At 43.6% G+C, this 26,839-nt stretch overlaps 1 protein-coding gene across 4 annotated transcripts in view; it reads right to left on the reverse strand.

Annotated features, from left to right (window-relative positions):
• Window positions 1-2,323: 2,323 nt before the first annotated feature.
• The window catches only part of RXYLT1 (ribitol xylosyltransferase 1), a 45,311-nt gene continuing 20,795 nt past the window's right edge, over window positions 2,324-26,839 (reverse strand). For all 4 annotated transcript variants that reach the window (XM_077470189.1, XM_077470186.1, XM_077470188.1 and 1 more), the window contains exons 5-7: window positions 10,211-10,525; window positions 9,952-10,122; window positions 2,324-3,174 (exon numbers count right to left, since the gene is read on the reverse strand). In XM_077470189.1, coding sequence (XP_077326315.1) covers window positions 2,760-3,174; window positions 9,952-10,122; window positions 10,211-10,525 — 901 coding nt within the window. In that variant the 3' untranslated portion in view covers window positions 2,324-2,759. The remainder of the gene's footprint in view (window positions 3,175-9,951; window positions 10,123-10,210; window positions 10,526-26,839) is intronic.

The raw sequence follows: 26,839 nt of genomic DNA on the forward strand, positions 1-26,839 counted from the left end.
TCTGTGCGATTCGAGTTCAGCCATTCGCCGCACCCGCCACACCCGCCGCACCCACCGCAAATTCGCACGGGACCCTTTTTTTGGCCCGCAGCAGAATCGGATCGCATGGGTGTTCACACCATGCGATCCGAGTTTGCAGATCGCACTGCGATATGCGAACTGATCTGGGGGTGTCAGTAACATTTCACTGACACTCCCAGCAGTTCGCATAGGGCAGTGTGAACTGCCGCCGGGAGGCATGCGATGCGGGAACCCGCCGCGGATTTGCGGCGTTTCCGCATCGCTCCAGTGTGAACCCAGCCTAATAAGCGATCATTTTTCTGATCGCCGTATTAGTGTCACAGGTGACGCTAGTTAGGCAGGTAGGTATTTAGGTTCGCCGCAGCTTTTTATAGCGCCGGGGACCCCCATATACTACCGCATAAAGCCCCCTGATTGCCCCCTAGTTAACCCTTTCACCAGTGATCACCATATAACTGTTACAGGTGACGCTGGTTGGTTAGTTATTTTTTATAGTTTCAGGGCACCCGCCATTTATTACCTAATAAAGGTTTAACCCCCTGATCACCCGGCGGGTGTCATTTGTGACTAATAACTGTTAGGGCAGTTAGGGTTAGCCCCCTTTAGTTCTAAGGTACCCCCCTAACCCCCCCAATAAAGGTTTAACCCCGTGATCACCCCCCGTCGCCAGTGTCACTAAGGCTGGGTTCACATTGCAGCGGTTTATGAGAACGGATGTGATTCGCACCGCACTGCAGTGCAAATCACATCCGATCTCTGTGCGATTCGAGTTCAGCCATTCGCCGCACCCGCCACACCCGCCGCAAATTCGCACGGGACCCTTTTTTTGGCCCGCAGCAGAATCGGATCGCATGGGTGTTCACACCATGCGATCCGAGTTTGCAGATCGCACTGCGATATGCGAACTGATCTGGGGGTGTCAGTAACATTTCACTGACACTCCCAGCAGTTCGCATAGGGCAGTGTGAACTGCCGCCGGGAGGCATGCGATGCGGGAACCCGCCGCGCATTCGTGGCGTTCCCGCATCGCTCCAGTGTGAACCCAGCCTAATAAGCGATCGTTTTTCTGATCGCTGTATTAGTGTCACAGGTGACGCTAGTTAGGCAGGTAGGTATTTAGGTTCGCCGCAGCTTTTTATAGCGCCAGGGACCCCCATATACTACCGCATAAAGCCCCCTGATTGCCCCCTAGTTAACCCTTTCACCAGTGATCACCATATAACTGTTACAGGTGACGCTGGTTGGTTAGTTATTTTTTTATAGTTTCAGGGCACCCGCCATTTATTACCTAGTCTCACTAGTGTACCCCTAAATTTAGGGGTGTCTACTTTCCAAAATGGGGTCATTTGGGGGGGGGTTTGTGCCATCTTGGCATTTTATGGCCTTCAAAACTGTAACGCCCTTAGAAAGCCTGAAGGCGGTGCTTGGTTTTCGGGGCCCCGTACGCGGCTAGGCTCCCAAAAAGTCCCACATATGTGGTATCCCCGTACTCAGGAGAAGCAGCAGAATTTATTTTGGGGTGTCATTTCACATATGCCCATGGCATGCGTGAGCAATATATCATTTAGTGACAACTTTGTGAAAAAAAAAAAACAAAAAAAAAAAAGTTTGTAATTTTCCCGCAACTTGTGGCAAAATATAAAATATTCCATGAACTCAACATGCCTCTCAGCAAATAGCTTGGGGTGTCTACTTTCTAAAATGGGGTCATTTGTGGGGGTTTTGTGCCATCTTGGCATTTTATGGCCTTCAAAACTGTAATAGGTAGTGAGAAGTGAACTCAAAAATTTACGCCCTTAGAAAGCCTGAAGGCGGTGCTTGGTTTTCGGGGCCCCGTACGCGGCTAGGCTCCCAAAAAGTCCCACATATGTGGTATCCCCGTACTCAGGAGAAGCAGCAGAATTTATTTTGGGGTGTTATTTCACATGCGCCCATAGCATGTGTGAGCAATATATCATTTAGTGACAACTTTGTGTAAAAAAAAAAAAAAATTTTTTTTTTTGTCATTATTCAATCGCTTGAGGCAAAAAAATAAAATATTCAATGGGCTCAACATGCCTCTTATCAATTTCCTTAGGGGGTCTACTTTCCAAAATGGGGTCATTTGGGGGGGTTTTGTACTGCCCTGCCATTTTAGCACCTCAAGAAATGAGATAGGCAGTCGTAAACTAAAAGCTGCGTAAATTGCAGAAAACGTACCTTAGTTTGTAGATGTGACAACTTTTGCGCAAACCAATAAATATACAATTATTGACTTTTTTTTTACCAAAGACATGTGGCTGAATACATTTTGGCCTAAATGTATGACTAAAATTGAGTTTATTGGATTTTTCTAATAACAAAAACTAGAAAATATAATTTTTTTTCAAAATTTGCGGTCTTTTTACGTTTATATCGCAAAAAATAAAAATCGCAGAGGCAATCAAATACCATCAAAAGAAAGCTCTATTTGTGGGAAGAAAAGGACGCAAATTTTGTTTGGCTACAACATTGCATGACCGCGCAATTACCAGTTAAAGCAGCGCAGTGCCAAAGTGTAAAAAGACCTCTGGTCATTTACCAGCAAAATGGTCCGGTCTGAAAGTGGTTAAAAGCACAGAACCAATAGCACTGTAAAACACACTGGTGGCACTTATTCTAAGGATTCTGAAATAAACCACTAGAGGGCATTAGCGCAATTACAATGTCCACCATAAACATAATTCAAAGTCAAATCATCCTTTTGACCAAATAATCCTTCACGTATCATTATGCAGAAAAGTCTTCTCAAGTGTTTCAGTAAATTTTTGCTGCAGTTTTAATTTAAATTGCCTGTACCATTCTAGAATTTGTTTCCTCCTCTGGATTTTCTCTTGTAAACTCATGTTCTTTTCTTTATTTATAATGCTAGGAAGCTCTTTCCAAGACTTTACGAAAATAAACGGTGCTCCATACAACTTCAGTAACCGCAAAGGTGCATTGTTGTACACGGAAAAGTTTCCACAATTCCCGGGTGTCATCACATCTTCTACTACAGGAACAGAGCCATAAGCGCAAGCTTCATAAATTCTATAGCACTCTGTATTTATTCCTACTGGGCTTAATGTAAGGTCACTTTGTAGCAGCGCATCGTTGTAACTTTTAAAACTCTCATTTGTCTCCTGTGGCTGCCACCTGTTATGGAACACAAACACAAATGTTCATGACTTACTCATGTAAAATGAATCCAATTCACCCGCTGCCTATAGCAGGGAAAAAAATAAATAAATAACACATTTCATTAGAAAGCAAGTTTATGGTCAACTCATCTTTCCTTTTAAACTATCTTAACCACTTGACCACTGGGCACTTAAACACCCTTAATAACCAGACCAATTTTCAGCTTTCGGTGCTCTCACATTTTGAATGACAATTACTCAGTCATGCAACACTGGACCTATATGAAATTTTTGTCCTTTTTTTCACACAAACGGAGCTTTCTTTTGGTGGTATTTAATCACCGCTGGGTTTTTTATTTTTTGTGCTATAAAAGAAAAAAATACAGAAAATTCTGTAAAAAAAATGAATTTTTCTTCATTTCTGTTATAAAATTTAGCAGATTAGTAATTTTTTCTTCATAAATTTTGGCCAAAATGTATACCACTACATATCTTTGGTAAAAATAAGTACAAATTGGTGGATATTATTTGGTCTTTGTGAAAGTTATAGAGTCCACAAGCTATGGTGCCAATATCTGAAAATTGATCACACCTGAAGTACTGACGGCCTATTTCAATTCTTGAGACCCTAACATGCCAGAAAAGTACAAATACCCCCCAAATGACCCCTTTTTGGAAAGAAGACATTCCAAGGTATTTAGTAAGAGGCATGATGAGTTTTTTGAAGTTGTCATTTTTTTCCCACAATTCTTTGCAAAATCAAGATTTTTTTTACTTTTTTTTTTTAACAAAATTGTCATATTATCAGTTTATTTCTCACACAGCATATGCATACCACAAATTACACCCCAAAACACATTCTGCTATTACTCCCGAGTACGGCGATACCACATGTGTGAGACTTTTACACAGTGCGGCCACATACAGAGGCCCAACATGCAGGGAGCGCCATCAGGCGTTCTGGAGCACCCAGGACAATTCTGACATTTCTCTCCTACATGTAAAAATCATCATTTATTTGCTAGAAAATTACAATCCCAAAACATTATATATTTTTTTTAGCAAACACCCTGGAGAATACAATGGTGGTCGTTGCAACTTTTTATCTCGCACGGTATTTGCGCAGCAATTTTTCGAATGCTTTTTTTTGGAAAAAAAACAGTTTTGTGCTTAAAAAAAATAAAAAAATAAACACAGTAAAGTTAGCCCAATTTTTGCATAATGTGAAAGATGAAGTTACACCGAGTAAATCGATACCTAACATGTCACTCTTCAAAATTGCACAGGCTCGTGGAATGGCGCCAAACGTCGCTACTTAAAAATCCCCATAGGCGACGATTTAATTTTGTTTTTACTGGTTATATGTTTGAGTTACAGAGGAGGTCTAGGGCTAGAATTATTGCTCTCGCTCTAACGTTTGCAGCGATACCTCACATGTGTGGTTTGAACACCGTTTTCATATGTGGGCGGGACTTACGTATGCGTTCGCTTCTGCATGCGAGCACATGGGGACAGGGGCGCTTTAAAAAAAAATAATAATAATTTTATTGTTCATTTTACTTTATTTATTTTAGTTTGACATTTTTTTCCCCAAAAATAAATTTTTTGATCACTTTTATTCCTATTCCAAGGAATGTAAACATCCCTTGTAATAGGAATATGGCATGACAGGTCCTCTTTACAGTGAGATATGGGGTCAATAAGACCCCGCATCTCACCTCTAAGCTGGGAAGCCTGAAAAAAAAAAAAAAAAAAAAAAAAAGATTCTGGATTTGATAGTATTGGCGAGTCGGTAGAAGCACCGGAGGGCGGAGGGAGGGGGGGGGGGTGTCTATGGCTGGGTATTGCAGGGTATCACCGACTATGGCTGGGTATGGCTGGGTATATCAGAGTATGGCTGGGTATCTCAGAGTATGGCGTTGCAGAGTATTGCGTTGCAGAGCATTGCAGGATATTGGAGGGTGTTGCAGAGCATTGCAGAGTGTTGCACGGTATTGGCGGGTGTTGCAGAGCATTGCAGAGTGTTGCAGGGTATTGCAGGGTATTGGTGGGTGTTGCAGAGCATTGGTGGGTGTTGCAGAGCATTGCAGAGTGTTGCAGGGTATTGGCGGGTGTTGCAGAGCATTGCAGAGTGTTGCAGGGTATTGGCGGGTGTTGCAGAGCATTGCAGAGTATTGCAGAGCATTGCAGTGTAATGCAGGGTATTGCAGGGTATTGCAGAGTAATGGCAGGGTATTGGCAGGGTATTGGCAGGGTATTGGCAGAGTAATGCAGAGTAATGCAGAGTAATGGCAGGGTATTGCAGAGTATTTGCAGGGAATTGAGGGGTTAATTTTCGGCGAGCAGCGATGTGGGCACTGCAGATGCAGCCCACACCGCTGCTGACACCGATCTCTTCCCCCTCCGCTGTTCCGATCGGTACAGAGAGGGGGAGGTTTGTTTACAAATGATCACTCCGTCATTTGACGGAGCGATCACGTGGTAAACGGCCGCGACGAGAGGCCGTTTACCGTGATCCGTGATGCGCCGGGTCCTGTGGGCCCGGCGGTCACGGATGCTCTCGAGTGCGCGCCCATGGGGGCGCGCGAGAGCGGAATTCTGGGAGGACGTCATATGACGGCCTCCCAGAGTTAAGAAACCGCCCTGAAGCCGTCATTCGGCTATAGGGCGGTTATTAAGTGGTTAATCAAAACAGTTTGAGCCAGTGTTCAGATGCGATCGTGCATGGAGCTGTGGTTAGGGACACTTAATCGCCTCTGGGTGCAAATACATTGTGTACAGAGGAGATCATTTCTCCTTCACAACAGGTAATCACTCCATAGGCGATTACATGGAAACATCCGCTGACAGATGCGGCCATTGTCAGCCCGGCATTTCTTTGTATGTGCTGAGCGGGGGACGGATGGGAAGGCAGTGATCCCCGCCTTTACCTTGGCCTTGAGTCCTAAGACTCCCAGCCAAATCTGGTCTCAGGACACGCTTCCTGATTGGTCAGGAGGAGAATCAGAAAGACAATAGCGAATATTAATTCGCTATTGTCACACAACTGGGTGGGCTCAGCGTTCAGTGCTCTGCACCCCGAGCCCATCCTTTTTTTTAAGCCAATTAGAGCCCAAGGCTCTAATTATGTGCTTCAAAAAGAACCCTCATTGAAATCTATGCGTCCTGCATGTAGATTAGGGGCCAGGCATATGGATTGGGGGGGGGCACCACTGCTTTTCAGCAAGATGTAGGCTACACGTTTTCATGATCGTTGCCTCAAAGGGACTTACAACAACTGAAAATTTTAAAGTGACACTAAGTCATTTTTTGTTGTTTAAAAATAACAAACATGTTATACTTACCTGCTCTGTGTAATGGTTTTGCACAGAGCAGGTCGGACCCTCCCCTTCTCGGGTCCCTCGCTGGCACTCCTGGCCCCTCCTCCCCGCCAAGTGCCCCCACAACAAATAGCTTGCTATGGGGGCACCTAAGCCAAGCTGCTGCTCTGTGCGTCCATCCATTCAGACACAGAGCCGTGGCTCAGCCGTGCCTCCTCTCTCTACTCATTGGCTCACTGACTTTGACAGTAGCGTGAGCCAATGGTGCCAAATGCGGCGTCTCAGCGAATCAGGAGGGAGAGTCCACAAGTTTTATGGCTCTTGTGCAATATTGCTGGATCGAGATGGGGCTCAGGGGGACTGCTTCACACAGATTTTTTTTTTAGCTTCATGCAAAGAATAACTATGATTAGCAAGGGACAAGCCACTGATAAATGCATTGAAACTGATAGCCCCCACCTAAATGGAAAATTCCAGTGACAATGTGGGCGGCTTTAGACAGTGGAAAGGATCCTTCAGGCACCCACCCTGCCACTGCATATGTGAATTGATGTCCTAAAGGGGCCAGTACTTTAATGCAGGGGTTGACAAATTTGCTTGGAATCTAGGAGCCAGCTAAAAAAGTTAGGAGCCAGGTCCGTGACGGCGATCCGGACCTGTCCCTGGCCTGACATGGAGACGAGTGAGGGGAAGATAGCCGCCCCCCCACCTGTCTCCAAGTCATTGCCCATAGCTCTTAGGAGGGACATTTTATTTATTTTATTTTTTCAAATGACGATTTTTTTTTAAATTGCATTTTAGTGTAAATATGAGATGTGAGGTCTCTCTGACCCCAGATCTTATATATAAGAGGACCTGTCATGCTTTTTTCTATTACAAGGGATTTTTACATTCCTTGTAATAGGAATAAAAGTGATACACTTTTTTTATAAAGGACAGTGAAAAAATAAAAGTTTAAAATAAAGAAAGAAATTTTTTTTTTAAATGCGCCCTGTCCCGCCAAGCTTGCATGCAGAAGCGAACGCATATATGAAAGCAATGTTCAAACCACACATGTGAGGTATCGCTGCGATTGGTAGAGTAAGAGCAATAATTCTAGCCCCAGACCTTCTCTGTAACTCAAAACGTGCAACCTGTAGAATTTTTTAAACGTCGACTATGGAGATTTTAAAGGGTAAAAGTTTGTCGCCATTCCATGAGCGGGCGCAATTTTAAAGCATGACATGTTGGTTATCAATTTAATCAGCGTAACATTATCTTTCACAATATAAAAAAAAAAAAATTGGGCTGACTTTACTGTTGTCTTATTTTATTTTTTTTATTAAATAAATTATTTTTCCCCAAAAAAAGTGCGCTTGTAAGTCCGCTGTGCAAATATGGTGTGACAGACATTATTGCAACGACCACCATTTTACTCTAGGGTGTTATATATATATATATATATATATATATACACACACACACACACACACATATGTGTGTTTAGGTGTTCTAAGTAAATGAAAGGAGATATTAGCATTGCTGGTTGTAATTCCAACGGCCACCACAAGAGGGCGCCAGATTCCAGAAGGAATAGGAATAGGATCACAGAAGGGCTCAATTACCGGCCGCCGGCGGCGCGGCCCAACGCAATCACGCCGGGGGGTCCACGGACACAGGATACCCCCAGCTGTGCTGCCCGAGGCGCCAATCGCTAATTCTAGTCGCCAATGCGACCTGGCGCCCGGGTTTTGTCGAGCCCTGCTTTAATGTCCATAGTCTAAGCACCAGCGGACTTAAAAAAAAAAATAATAATAATAATAAGCTGCACATGTGAACAGACAATGGACTCTTGTGGTGGCATTACAAGGGATAAACTTATTTTCAATACTTTTGTTAATAATGCCCATGTTATTTTTGAAAAGCTCTAAAAATACATTAGCTGCTCTTAAAGCTTATCTAAAAGCACAAACAAAATTTATTATATTGTAGCTTACCAGTTCTTAGAAATCATTTATGACTGGGGCAATCAAATTATATAATTCTTCTCTGCGAGTGCTGGATTTAATCTGGTTTGTGATCTGGATTTTTTTTTATTTAGGTTTTATTGTATGTTGGTATTGTTATTTATTATTTTGGGTAATGCTAGAGAAGATGGTGTACAATTTGCATTTTAGTAGTTTGATTTTCTGTTATTTTTCGCGAATTGGGCTGATTTGGACGTTTTTCTTCTTTTAAACATTGGTGACCTTTTGCCCTGCACAAATTTGCGGCAAATCGCGGTAAAAAAACGCCGCAAATCGCGGTAAAAAAACGCCGCAAAAAACGCTTGAAAAGCTACGCTCAGGTGTGAATGCAGCCTCAAAGAGGCAGTTTGAGAAGTTCCAGTAGAAGATTTGTGAGCAGAGAAAACTAAGTTTTAAGTTTTCTATGGATTTTGTAAGTCTGGATTGGGGCTGGAAACTTGAAGACTTCAAAGAGCATTGGGAGGGATGGAGTCTTCAGTCTTGTGTTCCAGAAGTTCTGCAGGTTGTTTGTGTCCAGGTGCACACCCTTGTTATAAGGAAGATCTGAGCATAGCTCAGAGGAGGTGGGATAGGCGTTGGTGTTGGAGCAGTTGATGCAGCAAGGAGGGAGACATGCTACTGTTTAAGAACCCAGGCAATATCCTTGAGATGGAGAGGTTCCAGGTCAGTGGACTGACAGTTGGGTCAGCTGAGAGAGATAGGGGAGACCATAGCTGGAGACAACTGCAAGAGACAGTCCAGGGGACCATTAGTCTTGGAGTGTGAAAGCCTGGAGCGTCAGGAGAGCGCCTGCGCAGCTTTGTACTGCAACCAAGGCTGAGCGAGCCTTGAGAGCCAGGTGACTTGGCATTTTTGTTTTGTTTTTTTCTGGAGAAGAACCCCTGTGTGGGTAACCCATGCATATAAAAACTTTCATTTCTGTTACTTTTAATAAAAGTGGGCTATCACGCCCTAAAACCTGGTTTGTTGGCTGTAAACTCACTGAAAATGCATCTACCACTGAGCTAGACATACCCCATTATTACAATGGATCATTAGAGTAGTTTTAATTTAGTTTTACTTGGTACTAATTGCTGTCATTAGCAATTCTTGTGCCTGTGTGTCTTGTTCCATTAGTTTCATGATCTTGTACTGTCTTTGTTGAATATAACTGCATTTTAATAATTTCCCCTTGGGATTAATAAAGTATTCTGAATCTTAGATGTGATGGCTGCATTACTTTTCTTGTTAATTTTTTTGCCTGCCAGTAACACTTCCTGTTCTAGTGTGAAAACACTTGCCTTGTATGTCACTCTAAGGCAGGGTTACAGAACACAAACTTCTCAGTGCTATATATTGAACACACCAAAAAAGTTCACTGATAACATTTATATGCACTGTAAATATGCGTGTACCTCTACAAATAACATGACAACAGTTGTGAGGCAATTCATGTAAATTAGTAAAGCATAAAATTTGCCAGCTTACTGATTTCTGGGTGAGATCCAACAAAGCTGATCAAATCCCTCTTTCTTTATAACCTCCATAAGAACCTCTCTAGACGAGTTGTTGTATACAGTTCCTAGAAAGTTGCATAAGTATGGCCTGGAATCATGAACCAATGACCAAGTTGGATCAACAATTGGAAAATTTCGATACCTGTAAAAATGTTGATATGATATAAAGAAGGCAGAACTTACATCAGGAAACAATTTTGTAAGCAGTGTTGGAGCACTGACATACTTACGTAGCAACTCCTAGTGGCCACTGAAAAATACTCTCTTTATTAATCCAAGTACTGTCATAGACAAGAAATAGAATTTCCACAAATCCTCCATTCTGCTTCAAATATGGAAGGATCCAGTCATTATTGCACTGTTCGTTTCCTAGCATTACTACAGCAACATGGTGGAGCTTGTGGTTTTCAACCAATGTCTGTGCATACTGCAGCCACTGAGTAGCGAAAGAAATCTTCACTTCCTCTCTGCCATTCAGAACAAGAACAACATGCAATGTTTCCACTGAGAAATATCCAGGAGCAACTGCAGACCCAGTGATAAAGCTATGCAAAAAAAGGAAGAAGTAAAAAAGCAGTTACAAAAATATTGCAAAATTAAATGTTCCACATTCCTAATTTATCTATAGAAGAATGGGATGACATTAACTCAAAGCAAAAGGGGCTTCTAAGTTCATAAAACAAGAAAACCTTTATTAAAATGTATCTGCCAAACTGGATACATGGGTACAATACTTTAAAATATTTGAGAGCCCTGGAAGCAATGATATGCAAAATTCTGATAAATCCTGGCAAGGTCAAGAGCTGGCCCACCCAATCACTGTCCCATTCTGGGCCACTACAAAGGTGCATGAGTTGGGGAGACAGCTCTACCTCCCACAACGAACTGCCATAACTTTCATATTCAAGAGTTCTATGCTTGAAGGTATGTACAAATACCTCTAGGGGTCTGCATTCCCCCCCCCCCCCCCCCCATCAAGAAACTTATTTTCCAATAATTTTTTAAACAAGGTACAAAAGATGATCATTGTACAGGTAGACATAAATACACATCCTTAGGTCGTTGGGAAGACAAAGCAAGACAGTGCCTATTGCAAGTTACAGTAGGTATGAAACCAAAACATATCAAACAAATGGGGGAACGGGTGTTGGAAGTCGAAAGTGCACCACTACAAAGCGTAAGAGTAACTACATTTTTTAATTATCATGGTTACAGAAAAAACAAGTAAGACAGAACATGGCTTACAGAGTCAAATGGAGTAAAAGTACAACCTACTCACTACTATTCACAGAGAAGCATGCAAGAACTTCAAAACACAACCAGAAAGTATGACATATTAATGTGAATTGTAGGGGTACAGACTGAATATAAAAGAACAAATCAAGTAATAAAGAACGGTGCCATTACTTACAAAACCAGAATGGTAGTCCACAAACTCATTTACCAATCAACATAATAGTAAAAAAATTTAATAGAGTGTTAACAGATCATTAATCTACCCTGGGGAGTGTTCTCGCCCGAAAGTCTGTTTAAAGGATTAAAGCAGGTGATGCTAGGTGGGGAGTCAGTAAGCCATTCCCACCAAATCTGTTCAAACTTGTGAGAACTATCCCTGGGTTAAACTTTCCAAGTGTAAGATGAGACTCAGCTTTTCTATGAATGGGCATGTTGTGGGAGGTGGCCATTATTGTTTAAGTGTGTTCCTGGTCCTGCCTATTGTCGATAAGGATTGTCACAGGAAAGCATCAAATTTCCCAGTAGACCAATTTTTTTGACTCAGGAGAGCAATGTAATCGAATAATATCTATCTATACTAGCGTCCCCAGCAGTTTAGGGTTCCCAATAATGCATTATTAGCGGGATCAGCCCAGATACCTGCTAGCACCTGCATTTTGCCCCTCTGCCCAGCCCACCCAAGTGCAGTATCAATCAATCACCGTCACTTACAAAACACAACACACATAACTGCAGCGTTCGCAGAGTCAGGCCTGATCCCTGCGATTGCTAACAGTTTGTTTTTTTTGGTAGCATTTTATACAGTTGCTGACAGCCTATGTGCTTTTTTACCTGTGAATCTCACTAGTTGTACCAGTAAATTTAGAGCCCAAAATGGCAAAATCGAAGGTACACTAGTGAAGAGGCCTACACGTTTTTGAGCATGACAGTGAAGAGGTGGTCATTCATCTGTCAGATTCAGTCTCAGAATACGATCCTATAGAGGACAGCGGCTCCATGACAGATAGCTCTGGTGACGAAGGTGAGATCAGGCGTACCCGATCCCGATCTTCTGATGTTTTTGAGGTGCAAGAACCGCAGGTCCCTCGTATGGAGCAGAGAGCCAGTACTAGCGCCGCTATTCCTTCTGGTGAACTGGCAAGCACCAGCGGCCTAGTACACCCTGGATGTACATCCAGCACTGCAGTAACACTTGGTGACGTGGAGAGTCCCATAAGTGCAATTAAAACTGGTGAGGTGGCAAGCACAAGTAGTGTCCTGCTGCCACCAAGAAGAAGACAAAGGCAGGCCCGTCGTTCTCATAGTGTCCTTCCTGCAGAATTCGCCAATCCTGATTGGGTGCCCACCACTTCTGCAGAACCCGTACTTCCCCCATTCACTGGCCAACCTGGTATTCAGGTGGAAACAGTTGATTTTACGCCACTTGATTTTTATTCGTCGTTTTGCACGGAAGATCTCTATAGATCTATTGTGGAACAAACCAATTTATATGCTGCTCAACACATCGCGGCTAATCTCCAGTTGCCTTCCCTTTCAGAGATTGGAAACCAATTACAGTTTCTGAATTTAATTTCCCTCAACATGGGCATACATAAATTGACGACATTGTGGACGTATTGGTCCACGCGCCCAATTGGCCATATGCCCGTGTTCTCTGCCTCCATGTCCAGGAAACAATACGAGCAGATCTTGCGGTTCATGCACTTCAACGACAACGAACTTTGTCCTCCTCGTGGAGACCCTGAATACGATCGGCTCTACAAAATTCGGCCCCTCAAACCACTTCAACCAACGTTTTGCAGCCTTGTTTACTCCCGATCAAGTTGTCTGCGTTGACGAGTCCCCGATTAAATTTTCTGGCCCTTTGTCTTGCAAACAGTACCTTCCCAGCAAGCGTGCCAGATCCGGGGTCAAGCTCTATAAGTTCTGTGACAGAACAGCAGGCTATACATGGAGCTTTATGGTTTATGAGGGAAAAGATAGTTACGTAGAGCTGGAGAACTGCCCAGATTACATAGGGATCGCTGGCAAGATAGTGTGGAACTTGGTGTCACCCTTTTTCAGAAAGGGGTACCACTTGTACATGGTTACACGAGCGTGCCACTGTTTAGTCATTTGTTTGATCAGCAGATTGGAGCATGTGGCACCGTGCGACCTAATCGCCGGGGCTTTCCCCAGCGGCTTGTAGATTCTCGTCTTAGGCTGGGGGAGAGAGCCTGCTTGCAGTGTAATAACTTGATCACTATGAAGTGGAGGGATAATAGGAATGTTTTCGTTCTTACCTCCCTTCATGCAGACATGACAGTCCAAATTACTACGGCGACTGGCGTTGTGGAGAAACCCTTCTGTGTCCACGAATATAACCAAAATATGGGAGGGTTGGTCCTCAACAACCAGTTGTTGGCGCCGTATCTAGTTGCCTGTAAGGCCAGACGCTGGTACAAAAAAGTATTAGTTTACTTATTTCAATTGGCTTTGCTGAACGCTTATGTGCTATACAGAGCTTCAGGCGGGACTTTATCCTTCCTTACATTCCAGGAAGAGATTGTCACAGACCTTCTGTATCCAGACGGTTCTGCACCTCACCATTCCCAACCAAATGCAGTAAGCCGGCTGCATGAGAGGCATTTTCCGTATGTCTTCCAGAGTACCCCTACCCAAAGAGCCCCCCCCAAAGAAGATGTCGTGTCTGTACCAAGCACGGATATAGGCATGACCTCCGTTATTGTCCACGCTGTCCTGACAATCCTGGTCTTTGCATTGGTCTTGAATGCTACCACACACTAGTGAAGTTTTAGCGTAGGGTACAGCATTTCACAGACTAGGACACACTTACATAGGGGCTCCCAAGATGCCATCGCATTTTGAGAGACCCAAACCGTTACAGTTGTTACAATTACAGTTAAAAAAAAACAAAAAAAAAAAAAACACACAGACACACACAGACACACAGACACACCAAAAAATAAAATATAAAAAACAAAAATAGTTGTCGTTTCATTGTTCTCTCTCTCTCTCTCTATTGTTGCTCTTTTTTACTGTATTCTATTCTGCAATGTTTTATTATGTTTTATCATGCTTGCTTTTCAGGTAATCTTTTTATACTCTACTGTTTACTGTGTTTTATTGTTAACTATTTTTTTTGTTTTCAGGTGCGCCATGTGCAGCACGGATTTATTTATCTTGGCAGCAACAGCGTTTGCTCCCACGATACATAAAGCCGTGACTCCAGTGCTGTAGGAGGCTATTTCACCACCACAGTTGGTGCATGTATGCCCATCATTAGAAATGGGTGGATGAAGGGAGGTATTCTAATGGTGGGCATACCCACCAATCAAGCAATCTTTTTTTCATTCAGCCAACAGGCTGCATGAAAAAAAGATTACAATATATGTCCAACAAGGACCAGCAACGTACTGGTATGTTGCTGGACTTTGAATGGTTATACCAGAATTATGCCTGTGGGTTTAGGTATCATCTTGGTATCATTCTTTTCAGCCAGTGATCGGCTTTCATGTAAAAGCAATCCTAGCGGCTAATTAGCCTCTAGACTGCTTTTACAAGCAGTGGGATGGAATGTATCCCCTCCCCGATATAAACAGCAAACTTGGTGTGGTCAGATGCTTTGAGGGCAGAGGAAAGATTTGGGGTCTAATAGACCCCATTTTTATTTTTATTTTTTTTTAACATTCCCTAAGATAAACAATAAAATGATTAAAAAAGCACCCCTGCTCTTTTGCGCAAAGGCGAACGCAAGCGTTGGTCTGGCGTCATATGTAAACAGCAATTGCACCATGCATGTGAGGTATCACCGCGAAGGTCAGAGCGAGGGTAGTAATTTTAGCAACAGACCTCCTCTGTAAAGGCTTTTAAAAATGTATGTCGTGTTTGGTATCCATGTATTCGACCTAAGATCATCTTTTCTATTTCATCAAAAATTTGGGCAATATAGTGTGTTTTAGTGCATTAAAATTTAAAGAAAAAAAAAAATTTATTTTTTCCCCAAAAAATGCTTTTGAAAAATAAATATGCAACACCCACCATTTTAATCTGTAGGGCCTTTGCTTTAAAAAAAAAAAAAAAATATATATATATATATATATATATATATATAGTTTGGGGGTTCAACGTCATTTTCTTGCAAAAAAAGATATATGTTTTTCATGTAAACAAAAAGTGTCAGAAAGGGCTTTGTCTTCAAGTGGTTAGAGTGGGTGATGTGTGACATAAGCTTCTAAATGCATAAAATGCCAGGACAGTTCAAAACCCCCCCAAATGCCCCATTTTGGAAAGTAGAAAACCCAAGCTATTTGCTGAGAGGCATGTCAGGGCAATGGAATATTTTATATTTTGACACAAGTTGCGGGAAAAATAATTTTTTTTTTGTTGCACAAAGTTGTCACTAAATGACATATTGCTCAAACATGCCATGGGCATATGTGGAATTACACCCCAAAATACATTCTGTTGCTTCTCCGGAGTATGGGAATACCACACATGTGAGACTTTTTGGAGCCTAGCCATGGAAGCTAGCGGAACCAGAAATATTATCAAGCGGCTCATATGGCACAACTAGTAGACTGGTGTAGGCATGCAATAAAATATACCGTATATACTCGAGTATAAGCCGAGATTTTCAGCCCCTTTTTTTAGGCTGAAAGTGCCCCCCTCGGCTTATACTCGAGTCACGGAGATCAGGTAGACAGACGGTGGCCATTCCACTATTCAAAAGCCGCGCCTCCCTGTCTGTGATAGGCAGAACACTCAATTTCCCAGCAGTCAGTGTTCCGCCTATCACGGACATCCGCTCATTCTCATACTACGGACGAGGATGAGAGGATGTCCGTGATAGGCGGAACACTGACTGCTGGGAAATTGAGTGTTCCGCCTATCACAGACAGAGAGGCGCGGCTTTTGAACAGTGGAATGGCCGCCGTCTGTCAGACGAGGAGGAGAGGCTGCAGATTGGCACAGGTAGGCAGGGATGGACACAGCGATGGACGGGACACAGCGATGGACGGGACACAGCGATGGACACAGGGATGGACGGGACACAGCGATGGACACAGGGATGGACGGGACACAGCGATGGACACAGGGATGGACGGGACACAGCGATGGACACAGGGATGGACGGGACACAGCGATGGACACAGGGATGGACGGGACACAGCGATGGACACAGGGATGGACGGGACACAGCGATGGACACAGGGATGGACGGGACACAGCGATGGACACAGGGATGGACGGGACACAGCGATGGACACAGGGATGGACGGGACACAGCGATGGACACAGGGATGGACGGGACACAGCGATGGACACAGGGATGGACGGGACACAGCGATGGACACAGGGATGGACACAGGGATGGACGGGACACAGCGATGGACACAGCGATGGACGGGACACAGCGATGGACACAGCGATGGACGGGACACAGCGATGGACACAGCGATGGACGGGACACAGCGATGGACACAGCGATGGACGGGACACAGCGATGGACACAGCGATGGACGGGACACAGCGATGGACACAGCGATGGACGGGACACAGCGATGGACACAGCGATGGACGGGACACAGCGATGGACACATCGATGGACACAGGGATGGACGGGACACAGGGATGGACACAGGGATGGACGGGACACAGGGATGGACACAGGGATGGACGGGACACAGGGATGGACACAGGGATGGACGGGACACAGGGATGTCTCACCCTCGGCTTATACACGAGTCAATAAGTTTTCCCAGTTTTTTTGTGGTAAATTAGGGGCCTCGGCTTATATTCGGATCGACCTATACTCGAGTATACAGTGGTGTGAAAAAGTGTTTGCCCCCTTCCTCATTTCCTGTTCCTTTGCATGTTTGTCACACTTAAGTGTTTCGGAACATCAAACCAATTTAAACAATAGTCAAGGACAACACAAGTAAACACAAAATGCAATTTGTAAATGAAGGTGTTTATTATTAAAGGTGCAAAAAAATCCAAACCATCATGGCCCTGTGTGAAAAAGTGATTGCCCCCTAAACCTAATAACTGGTTGGGCCACCCTTAGCAGCAACAACTGCAACCAAACGTTTGCGATAACGTGCAATGAGGCTTTTACAGCGTCCTGGAGGAATTTTGGCCCACTCATCTTTGCAGAATTGTCCTAATTCAGTTACATTAGAGGGTTTTCGAGCATGAACGGCCTTTTTAAGGTCATACCACAACATCTCAATAGGATTCAGGTCAGGACTTTGGCTAGGCCACTCCAAAGTCTTCATTTTGTTTTTCTTCAGCCATTCGGTGGTGGACTTGCTGGTGTGTTTAGGATCATTGTCCTGCTGCAGAACCCAAGTTCGTTTCAGCTTGAGTACACGAACAGATGGTCGGACATTCGCCTTCAGGATCTCTTGGTAGACAGCAGAATTCATAGTTCCTTTTATCACGGCAAGTCTTCCAGGTCCTGAAGCAGCAAAACAGCCCCAGACCATCACACTACCACCACCATATTTTACTGTTGGTATAATGTTCTTTTTATGAAATGCAGTGTTCCTTCTACGCCAGATATACTTGGACACACACCTTCCAAAGAGTTCCACTTTTGTCTCATCGGTCCACAGAATGTTGTCCCAAAAGTCTTGGGGATCATCAAGATGTGTTGTGGAGAAATTGAGACGAGCTTTGATGTTCTTTTTGCTCAGCAGTGGTTTTCTCCTTGGAACTCTGCCATGCAGGCCATTTTTGCCCAGTCTTTTCCTGATGGTGGAGGCATGAACGCTGACCTTAACTGAGGCAAGTGAGGCCTGCCGTTCCTTGGACGTTGTTGTGGGGTCTTTTGTGACCTCTTGGATGAGTCGTCGCTGCGCTCTTGGGGTAATTTTTGGCGGCCGGCCACTCCTGGGAAGGTTCACCACTGTTCCATGTCTTCGCCATTTGTGGATAATGGCTCTCACTGTGGTTCGCTGGATTCCCAAAGCTTTGGAAATGGCTTTATAACCCTTTCCAGACTGATAGATCTCAATTACTTTCTTTTTCAATTGTTCCTGAATTTCTTTGGGTCTCGGCATGATGTGTAGCTTTTAAAGGATCTTCTGGTGGACCTTACTGTGTCAAGCAGCTCCTATTTAAGTGATGCCTTGATTGTGAACAGGTGTGGCAATAATCAGGCCTGGGTGTGGCTAGAGAAATTGAACTCAGGTGTGGACAACCACAGTTATAGTATGTTTTAACAAGGGGGGCAATCACTTTTTCACACAGGGCCATGATGGTTTGGATTTTTTTTCACCTTTAATAATAAACACCTTCATTTACAAATTGCATTTTGCGTTTACTTGTGTTGTCCTTGACTATTGTTTAAATTGGTTTGATGTTCCGAAACACTTAAGTGTGACAAACATGCAAAGGAACAGGAAATGAGGAAGGGGGCAAACTCTTTTTCACACCACTGTATACGGTAGTCAAAAGATCGAGCAATCGCAGTGTGAGGTCCCATTGCGTTGTTCAGTTTGGTGTTTTGGAGACCCGAGTTCAGTTCTCAAAAAGCACCCAACCTTGAGCCCAACCCTGCGTATATTAATGAAAACTTCCTATAAATTTATTACAGTCAACCTTTGATGGATGAATCTAAGCCAACAATCAGATTTAAAATATTTAAGGGCCGTACATAGGGTGGTATCAATAGAAACCAACTGACATTCACCCCATGTGTATGGCAGCCAGTCCTTCAGCTGACTTCTGTTGAAGGGGCAGGACCGAAAACGTTTTGCCAATTGGCACCCAATCAGCGCTCTCAGATAATGGGCGAGATCGCCGACTGGTGTGTTCTGGCGGAGGGGCCCCTTGTCAAAACACAATAGCACAACAGGGATTAAATTGTTAGTAAAACAGCTCCTCCTGAGAGTTTCAGTCCCCCCCCCCCCCTTTCAGCCTGCTGGGTTAAAAAATGTATAATAATATATATATATATATATATATATATATATATATATATATATATATATATATATATATATATATATATATATATATATATATATATACACATATATACACATATACACATACACACACACACACATACATATATACATACACACAACTAGTGTGTACCAGACTTTAACCAAAAGTTTGATATCTGTACTGGATATGCAAGATAGGGTGTCTGTCTTGCAGAGATTCTTGTTAGACAGGGATAGCTAATAAAATAGTTTCAAATGGGTGAGGAGGTAAAGCCAGACACAGATGGATGCAGTCGAACAGTTCAGCAGGGACTGAGATTCAATCCATCTGTGGGCAGGCTGATTGTACCCAAGCCGATCCATTGAATGGACTTGGGTACAACCAGCCTGTCGGATTTTTAGCATGCTATTATCACCACTGGCTATAGCCACTAGCAGTAATCACTGTGTTCTCCCAGCAGTGATGGCTCCCTTCTCCCACCGCCAGAAGAACACAATAGCTCTAAGAACGATTACAGGAAAAGAGAAGTTACATAATCAATGGCCTCCTTAACCAGGGTAGAAAACATTTTTATAGACCTCCACAGGTAAGCCATCTACAATCCAAGAGGTCTCTGTTTTCAGGGGTTAGTTTAGGGAACAAGAATATCTAAAAATGATATTAAAATTCCCTCCTTCAACCAAAAATTGGGTATTTTGTATTGACTGCATAGCGACAATGGAGGAGCTGATTTACACTTCACAGGATAGAATCTCTAGCTTTTCAGCTATCTGGGAGGCGTGGGTCACCTTTAAATAATCGCAACAATATCAAGCATTGATACAAAATAGCAACTGATCCTTGGCTAGAGGCAGTGTCACTTACTTCGGTATACCCCGAGAACCTGGTGGATCTGGTCTACTGTATTACTGTGCTGAATGTAGATGGAGAAGATAGCTGATGGTATACCCCACCACATCTCTGTCTGGTATCTTGTGTCTACGTACCCCCCTTTTATTTTCTCCTCTCTTTCACTCTCCTGTGCTCTTCCTAATCTTCCACTCCATTTTTTTTTCTCTTCACCTCCCTGAGCCCTAGTAATAGAGCAGAAGGAGAAGCGGAATTGCTAACATTGATTGTCGGTCTCACCGAGACTAACGAAACAAAATAGATCTAGATTAGCTTTTAATACCCAGTATTTTCATTGGTCTTCGTGGACTTCCAAACAGACTCTTCCCCATAAATGGAAAATAGAATCAGTTACATCTTATAGTAACAAGGCATCTATAATCACCCAAGCCGACACAGAGGTGGTGATTTATTCTTTATATACCAATTGATATGTTTACTTCTGTGTGTTCCTTTATTCTACGCTTTTTGTTCTCCTTATCGAATGATGATGTGCTTAACTGCATAGCTACTTGGCATGTTAAAAATTGAAAGGTATTCTATTTTTTGCATTTGTACCCTGTATGCTGTTTAAAAAAGGGAATGATACTAAAAAGAAAGGAATGCTGCAAGGATTCAGTAGTGCTCCTCGAAATATTGTTTAAACAAAGAATTGTTTGTTTTGTGCTTTGATAATAGGAGGCATTTTATAGCAGATCGTGAATCTCCCCAAAAAAAAAAAAAAAAAAAAAAAACTCTAATTGTTATAGTAATAATTACCAATTCTAAGATGTTGTAGCTGTATATGTTTGAACTCCGATCCCCCTTTACACCTGGCTAGCTCTGATCTGCTCCACCTAAAAACAGAAACACTGGAGTCCTCTCCCAATTTTTTTTAGTGTGCCTGACTGACTAGGCAGGTGTAAATTGACACAAGTCAGTGGTCCCAATGGTATGCCTAATGAAACTATTATATATATTATGTATGCATACACACGCACATATATATATATATATATATACATACATACACACAATTTTTGAGAATGGGTTTCTTAGAAAAACAGGATTTTTACAGCTTACCTGTAAAATACTTTTCTTTGATGTAGATCAGGGGACACAGAGCCATAATAGTATTTACTATGTGGGTTATATGGGCCACTAATAGGGAGTGCCAGTGTCCATCACCTAAGGCAAGAAGTGTACTCCCTATATAACGCCTCCCACTACTGGGAGTCCTCAGTTTTGTAGCCAAGAAATACATGTGTATACCAAGAAGGGAGGGACCTCTGTGTCCCCTGATGTACATCAAGGAAAATTATTTTACAGGTAAGTAGTCATAAAAATACTGTTTTCTTACATCAGGGGACACAGAGCCAATAGTACTTACTATGTGGAATGTCCCATAGCAATGGTAACTTAAGGGAGGGAGACAACAAAAAGTAGGACAAAAAGGATGCCAGAGGACTCATATTGCAGCCTGCAGTATACTGCGCCTAAAGGCAATATCCTCATGACCCTTAATATTGATTTGATAAAATCTGATAAACATATGAACCGAAGACCAAGTTGCTGCCTTACAGATCTGAGCCATAGAGGCCTGATGATGCACCACTCAAGAGGCACTAATCACCCTGGATGAGTGTGCTCTAACATGGGAAGGAAGAATTCTTATTTAAGCTGAAGCTTGAACAATCACTTGACTAATCCATTTGTAAAATAGTGGATTTTGACGCTGCCTGTCTACATTTTGGACCCTCTGGCAGTACAAACAAAAACGTGTTTTGCGAACCTGAGCAGTCGCCTTTAAATAGACTCTGATTGCTCTAACTACATCAAGGGAATGTAGTGCCTTCCCATCCCTAGATTTAGACACTGGGAAGAAAGAAGGAAGAATAATATCTTGGTTTAAATGAAAACCTGTTACCAATTTTATTCGGAATTCAGGATGAGGACATAAAACCACCTCATCCTTATGCACGAACAAATATGGTCTCTTTACAAGACAGAACCACTAGTTCCAATAAACTTCTAGCAGAAGAAATGGCAACCAGAAAGATTATCTTTCTTGTCAAAAGAACCAAGGGAATGTCTTGTAAAGACTCAAATGGCTGATTCAGCAAAGCCAATAAAACCAAAATTTAGAAGTGCCTTGATTAGGGGGAATAATCCGGGTTACTCCCTGAATAAGCTATGAACCAAGATTGGGAAGCAAGAGGCCATTGGAAAAAAAAAAAACAAAAAAAAAAAACAAACACTGACAAAGCCAGGATCTGGCCCTTGATAGAAGTCAAGGCCAGCTCCATTTCAGAACCCATTTGCAGGAAATCAGGGATCCTGCCTATGACATACTTCCTGAGGTGCCAACCTCCTAGATCCATACCAAGAAACACATGCCTTCCAGATTCTATAGTAAATAACTCTGGAAGCTGGCTTCCTGGCCTTAATCAAAAGTAGACACTACTGAAGTAGATCACCCACGAGCCTTTATAAAGTGGGATTCAACAGTCAAACCTGTTAAATTTTTCATCCGTAAGGTAGGATGGAATACCGGACCTTGTGAGAGAAGGTCTGGTTATAATGGCAGAGTCTGAAGGACTCCCACTGCTATATTTATGATCTCATTAAATAAAGAACTTCTGGGACCCACTGGGGCTACCAGAATCACCTCCTTTTGTTCCTGCGGAGAAGGTGCAGAAGTAGGGATGAGCTCAGGCGCGTTCGCATGGAACACGTGCAGAGCTTGCCAGGAAGTCAGTGCAGTACTGCGCTAATCACAGGCAGTGAGACATTTCCCCGATGTGCGGCTGCAGAGATCGGGCAATGTGTCACTGTATGCGATTAGAGCAGCGTTGCGCCGACTTCCTGGCGGGCTCTGCACGTGTTCCATACGAACACGCCTGAGCTCATCCCTACGTGGAAGTAGCAGAACTGGAGGAAACGCATAGATAAGTAAAAAACTGATCAAATAGGAAGACTAATGCGTCTGTTCCTCCTGCTAGCGGATCCCTTGTTCTCGACACAAAGTTGACGACTTTGTTGTTGAATCTGGATGCGAATAGGTCCATATCCGGAATACCCCATCTCGGACATATCGCTAGGAAGATGTCGGGGCGAAGAGACCATTCTCCCGGAAATAATTGTTGGCGACTCAAATAGGCCAATTCTCTATTCCTGGAATGAAAATTGCCGATAGGCAAGGACTGCCCAAGCTGGAACATTATTCACCTCTTATTGGGCTGCACGACTTTGCGTGCCCCCCTGGTGATTGATGTAAGCCACAGCCGTGGCCTTGTTAGACTGAATCCTGACAGGACAGTCCCGTAGTCTGACCGTCCAAGATTATAGGGCCAGGCGTACTGTCCGAATCTTCCAAAATGTTTATAGGCAAGGTCCTGTAACGTGGATCATCTCCCCTGTACAGAGTCTTCTTCCAGGGCTGCTCCCCAGCCTAGAAGGCTGGCATCTGTTGTAAACACTTTCCAGGATACAGGTAGAAAAGCTTTTCCCTTTTGCTGGATAACAATCACCAATTTAGGCTCTGACTTACGTCGGGAGCAAAGCGCATTGTAAAAAACCATGGCCTGAATCTTTTTATTCCAGACCGACAGGATGGTGTTTTGAAGCAGTCTTGAGTGAAAACTGCACGTAAGGGACGGCCTCGAAGGAGGCCACTATTTCTCCTAACAATCTCATGCACAGCCGAATGGAAGGATTTCTCTTTGTTTTGATAAGTTGAATTAGTCCTACAATGGAACAGATTGTTGTCTGGGGCAAGACTACCTTCTTCTATACGGTATCTATAACCAGCCCCCGTGATACAGCTGGCGGCTATAGCCGCTCACTGTATCACTCGGCCCCACCCCCCGGCGCACCACGTCATTGGATGCGACTGACAGCAGCGCGAGCCAATGGCTGCACTGCTTTCAATCCATCCACTCCAGCCAATCAGCGGCCAGGCTAAGCGGTGAAGAGGACGTCAGGGGCGAGCAAGTAAAAACGGGGGGGGGGGGGCCTGCCACTGAGATCTTTTTTCACTTTAATGCATAGAATGCATTAAAGGTGAAAAAATATTTACCTTTACAACCCCTTTAAGGAGGATTTTTCTAGGTTGAATATCCATATTGAGAGGCCGCACGCTTAAAGAAGAAACATTTGAGCTTCTTTACTGTTAAAAAAAAAAGAAAAAAAAAGGAGAGCTTTCTTATTAGAGATCCTTTGGATGTATTTTATCCAGATCGTCTTCAAATAGCCGTTCACCATAAAAAAGGGGAAACTGGTTAGGAGCTTTTTACAGGGTGCTTCGGCTGACCAATCTTTCAGCCATAAAACTCTGCGAGAATGCACTAGTCCAAGCATAAGCCGTGAGGCTTAAGGCTAGGTTCACATTGCAGCGATGCGGGAACGCCACGAATCCGCGGCGGGTTCCCGCATCACATACCTCCCGGTGGCAGTTCACACTGCCCTATGCGAACTGCTGGGAGTGTCAGTGAAACGTTTATGACACCCCCAGATCAGTTCGCATATCGCAGTGCGATCTGCAAACTTGGACAGAAATCGGATCGCATGGTGTGAACACCCATGCAATCCGATTCTGCTGTATGGCTGAACTCGCATCGCACAGAGATCGGATGTGATTTGCACCGCAGTGCGGTGCGAATCACATCCGGTTCTCGTAACCGCTGCAATGTGAACCCAGCCTAAATGATAGAATCTTTCATAGCCTCTACTGTGAAACATAGTGCATCTAATACGGCAGCCCATTGTGCTGGGCTTGCTGATCAGGCAGAATCTTAAAGGGGTTGTAAAGGTAAATGTATTTTCACCTTAATGCATTCTATGCATTAAGTTGAAAAAACATCTGACAGTGTCTGCGCCCTCCAGCCCCCCCGTTTTACTTACCTCACCCCTCGAATGTCCCGCTCTCGTTCCCCGACGTCCTTTCCACTGTTCAGCCTGGCCGCTGATTGGCTGGAGTGGATGGATGGAAAGCAGTGCAGCCATTGGCTCGCGCTGCTGTCAATCACATCCACTGACATGGAGCGCCGGGGGGCGGGGCCGTGTGATACAGCGAGCGGCTATAACCGCCGGCTGTATCACGGGAGGGAGCAGAGAGGGAGCTCGCATGAACGTGAGAAGCATCTGAGGGAGGAAGCAGAGACAGCCGCCGAGGGACCCCAGAAGTGCAGGTTCGGGGCCACTCTGTGCAAAACGAGCTGCACAATGGAGGTAAGTATAACATGTTTGTTATTTTAAAAAAAATAAAAAATTAACTTTACAATCCCTTTAAGTATCTCCAGAAACTGTTCCTTAATGGACTGAGATACACCAATTGCAGCAAGAACCGGATTCGCTACTGAACTTGCTAAAGACAGATATTTTGATTTTAGAAAGACATTCTTTTTATCTGTTGAATCCTTTAACATCAGCGCATTATCCACTGGACATGCGAGATTCTTGCTCACTGAGGCGATTGCAGCATCAATTGCTGGAATCCCACACTTCTTATAGAAATCCTTTCCATAGAAGGATAAAGTGTGGAGAATTTCTTAGGAGGATAATATTGTTTATCCGGATGTTCCCATTCAGAAAATATAAGCTTTTTAAGACATGCATGAATAGGAAAAAACATCCCCAGATGGGGGAGGTTATAATGAACCCAAATTAGAAGTGGGTTCCTCAAGAGCCTGCGCTGCAGGCAGCAAAAAGGTTGAACGAATCAATTTAGTAAGGGAGTGCATAAGCAACCTGTCTTGTGATGCTACTCCTTCTATATTAGGATCCTTGGAAGAGGATAAATAAGTATCTTCCAAATATTTGGGAAGCTCTACCTGATCCCCAGCCTCCTGCACCTCAATATGAGGGTCCTGAGCACTAAATGGGAATCTGCTATGTTTAGCCCCACTAAGAAGAGATCATAGCATCAATCTACTTTCCAAATTACAAATGGTAGAAGAAAAAAAAACCTCTTGTGCGATTTTATACAGGGACTGAAGTGTCTAGCAGAGCTGCAACAACAGTTCCCCCTGATGGCTCCATCTGACCAGCCGCATCCCTCTCAGAGGAGGATGACATTCTTTTGGAAATGGATTTAGTTTATTATGAAACCATTGACCTTTAGAACTCTTAGAGGAGTTCCTGGTTCCATTACCACTCATAGCCTGAAGCATAAAGCAGAGGCACTGCCAGCAAAAGAATGTACACTGCTAGGCTATAGTTCAGCGCCAATAGCTGCTATTAATCCTAGCCCAGTAAAGTATAATGTGTCAAAAGGGAAATGCCTGTGTCACGAACCTGAAACAAGCCATCCTCCTGCTGTGCCTCCACAGCCAGCACACACACTGCTTTAACAATTTCGCTGAGCGGCTGGCGCGGTCTGTCTCCCTTTTTTTAACACACCAAAAAAGAAAAGGAAATTTGGCTTTGGCATATCAATCCCCGGGTGCAGGAGGTGAACCAGACCCCCCTTTCTTATCGGAGGATCTGCTTGTGGCCAGAGGGAGGAGAAATTAATGCTTCTGCGCTGTTTCCAGCATCAGGTCGGTGAGTGCTCAATACAGCCCCCAGTGGTGGCACATAGGCATGACAGCATTATACATAGAAGGAGAAATTCCTGGGAAAATCTCCCTTACCTTTCAGTAAGGTTATCTGAGATAAAACCCAATCTTCACCCTTCACGGTGGGCTCCGAAACCTTTAGGAACAGGGGAACCTCAGGTTACCCACAACCCTGGACCTGCGACAACACCCTGCCAGTAAAAAAAACTTTATGACCTTACTACCAAAAAGTACTGGATC

This window comes from Lithobates pipiens, unplaced genomic scaffold (assembly GCF_037356315.1).
Source record: "Lithobates pipiens isolate NorthernLeopardFrog02 unplaced genomic scaffold, aLitPip1_a1.2 Scaffold_8, whole genome shotgun sequence".
NCBI classification, from domain to species: Eukaryota; Metazoa; Chordata; class Amphibia; order Anura; family Ranidae; genus Lithobates; species Lithobates pipiens.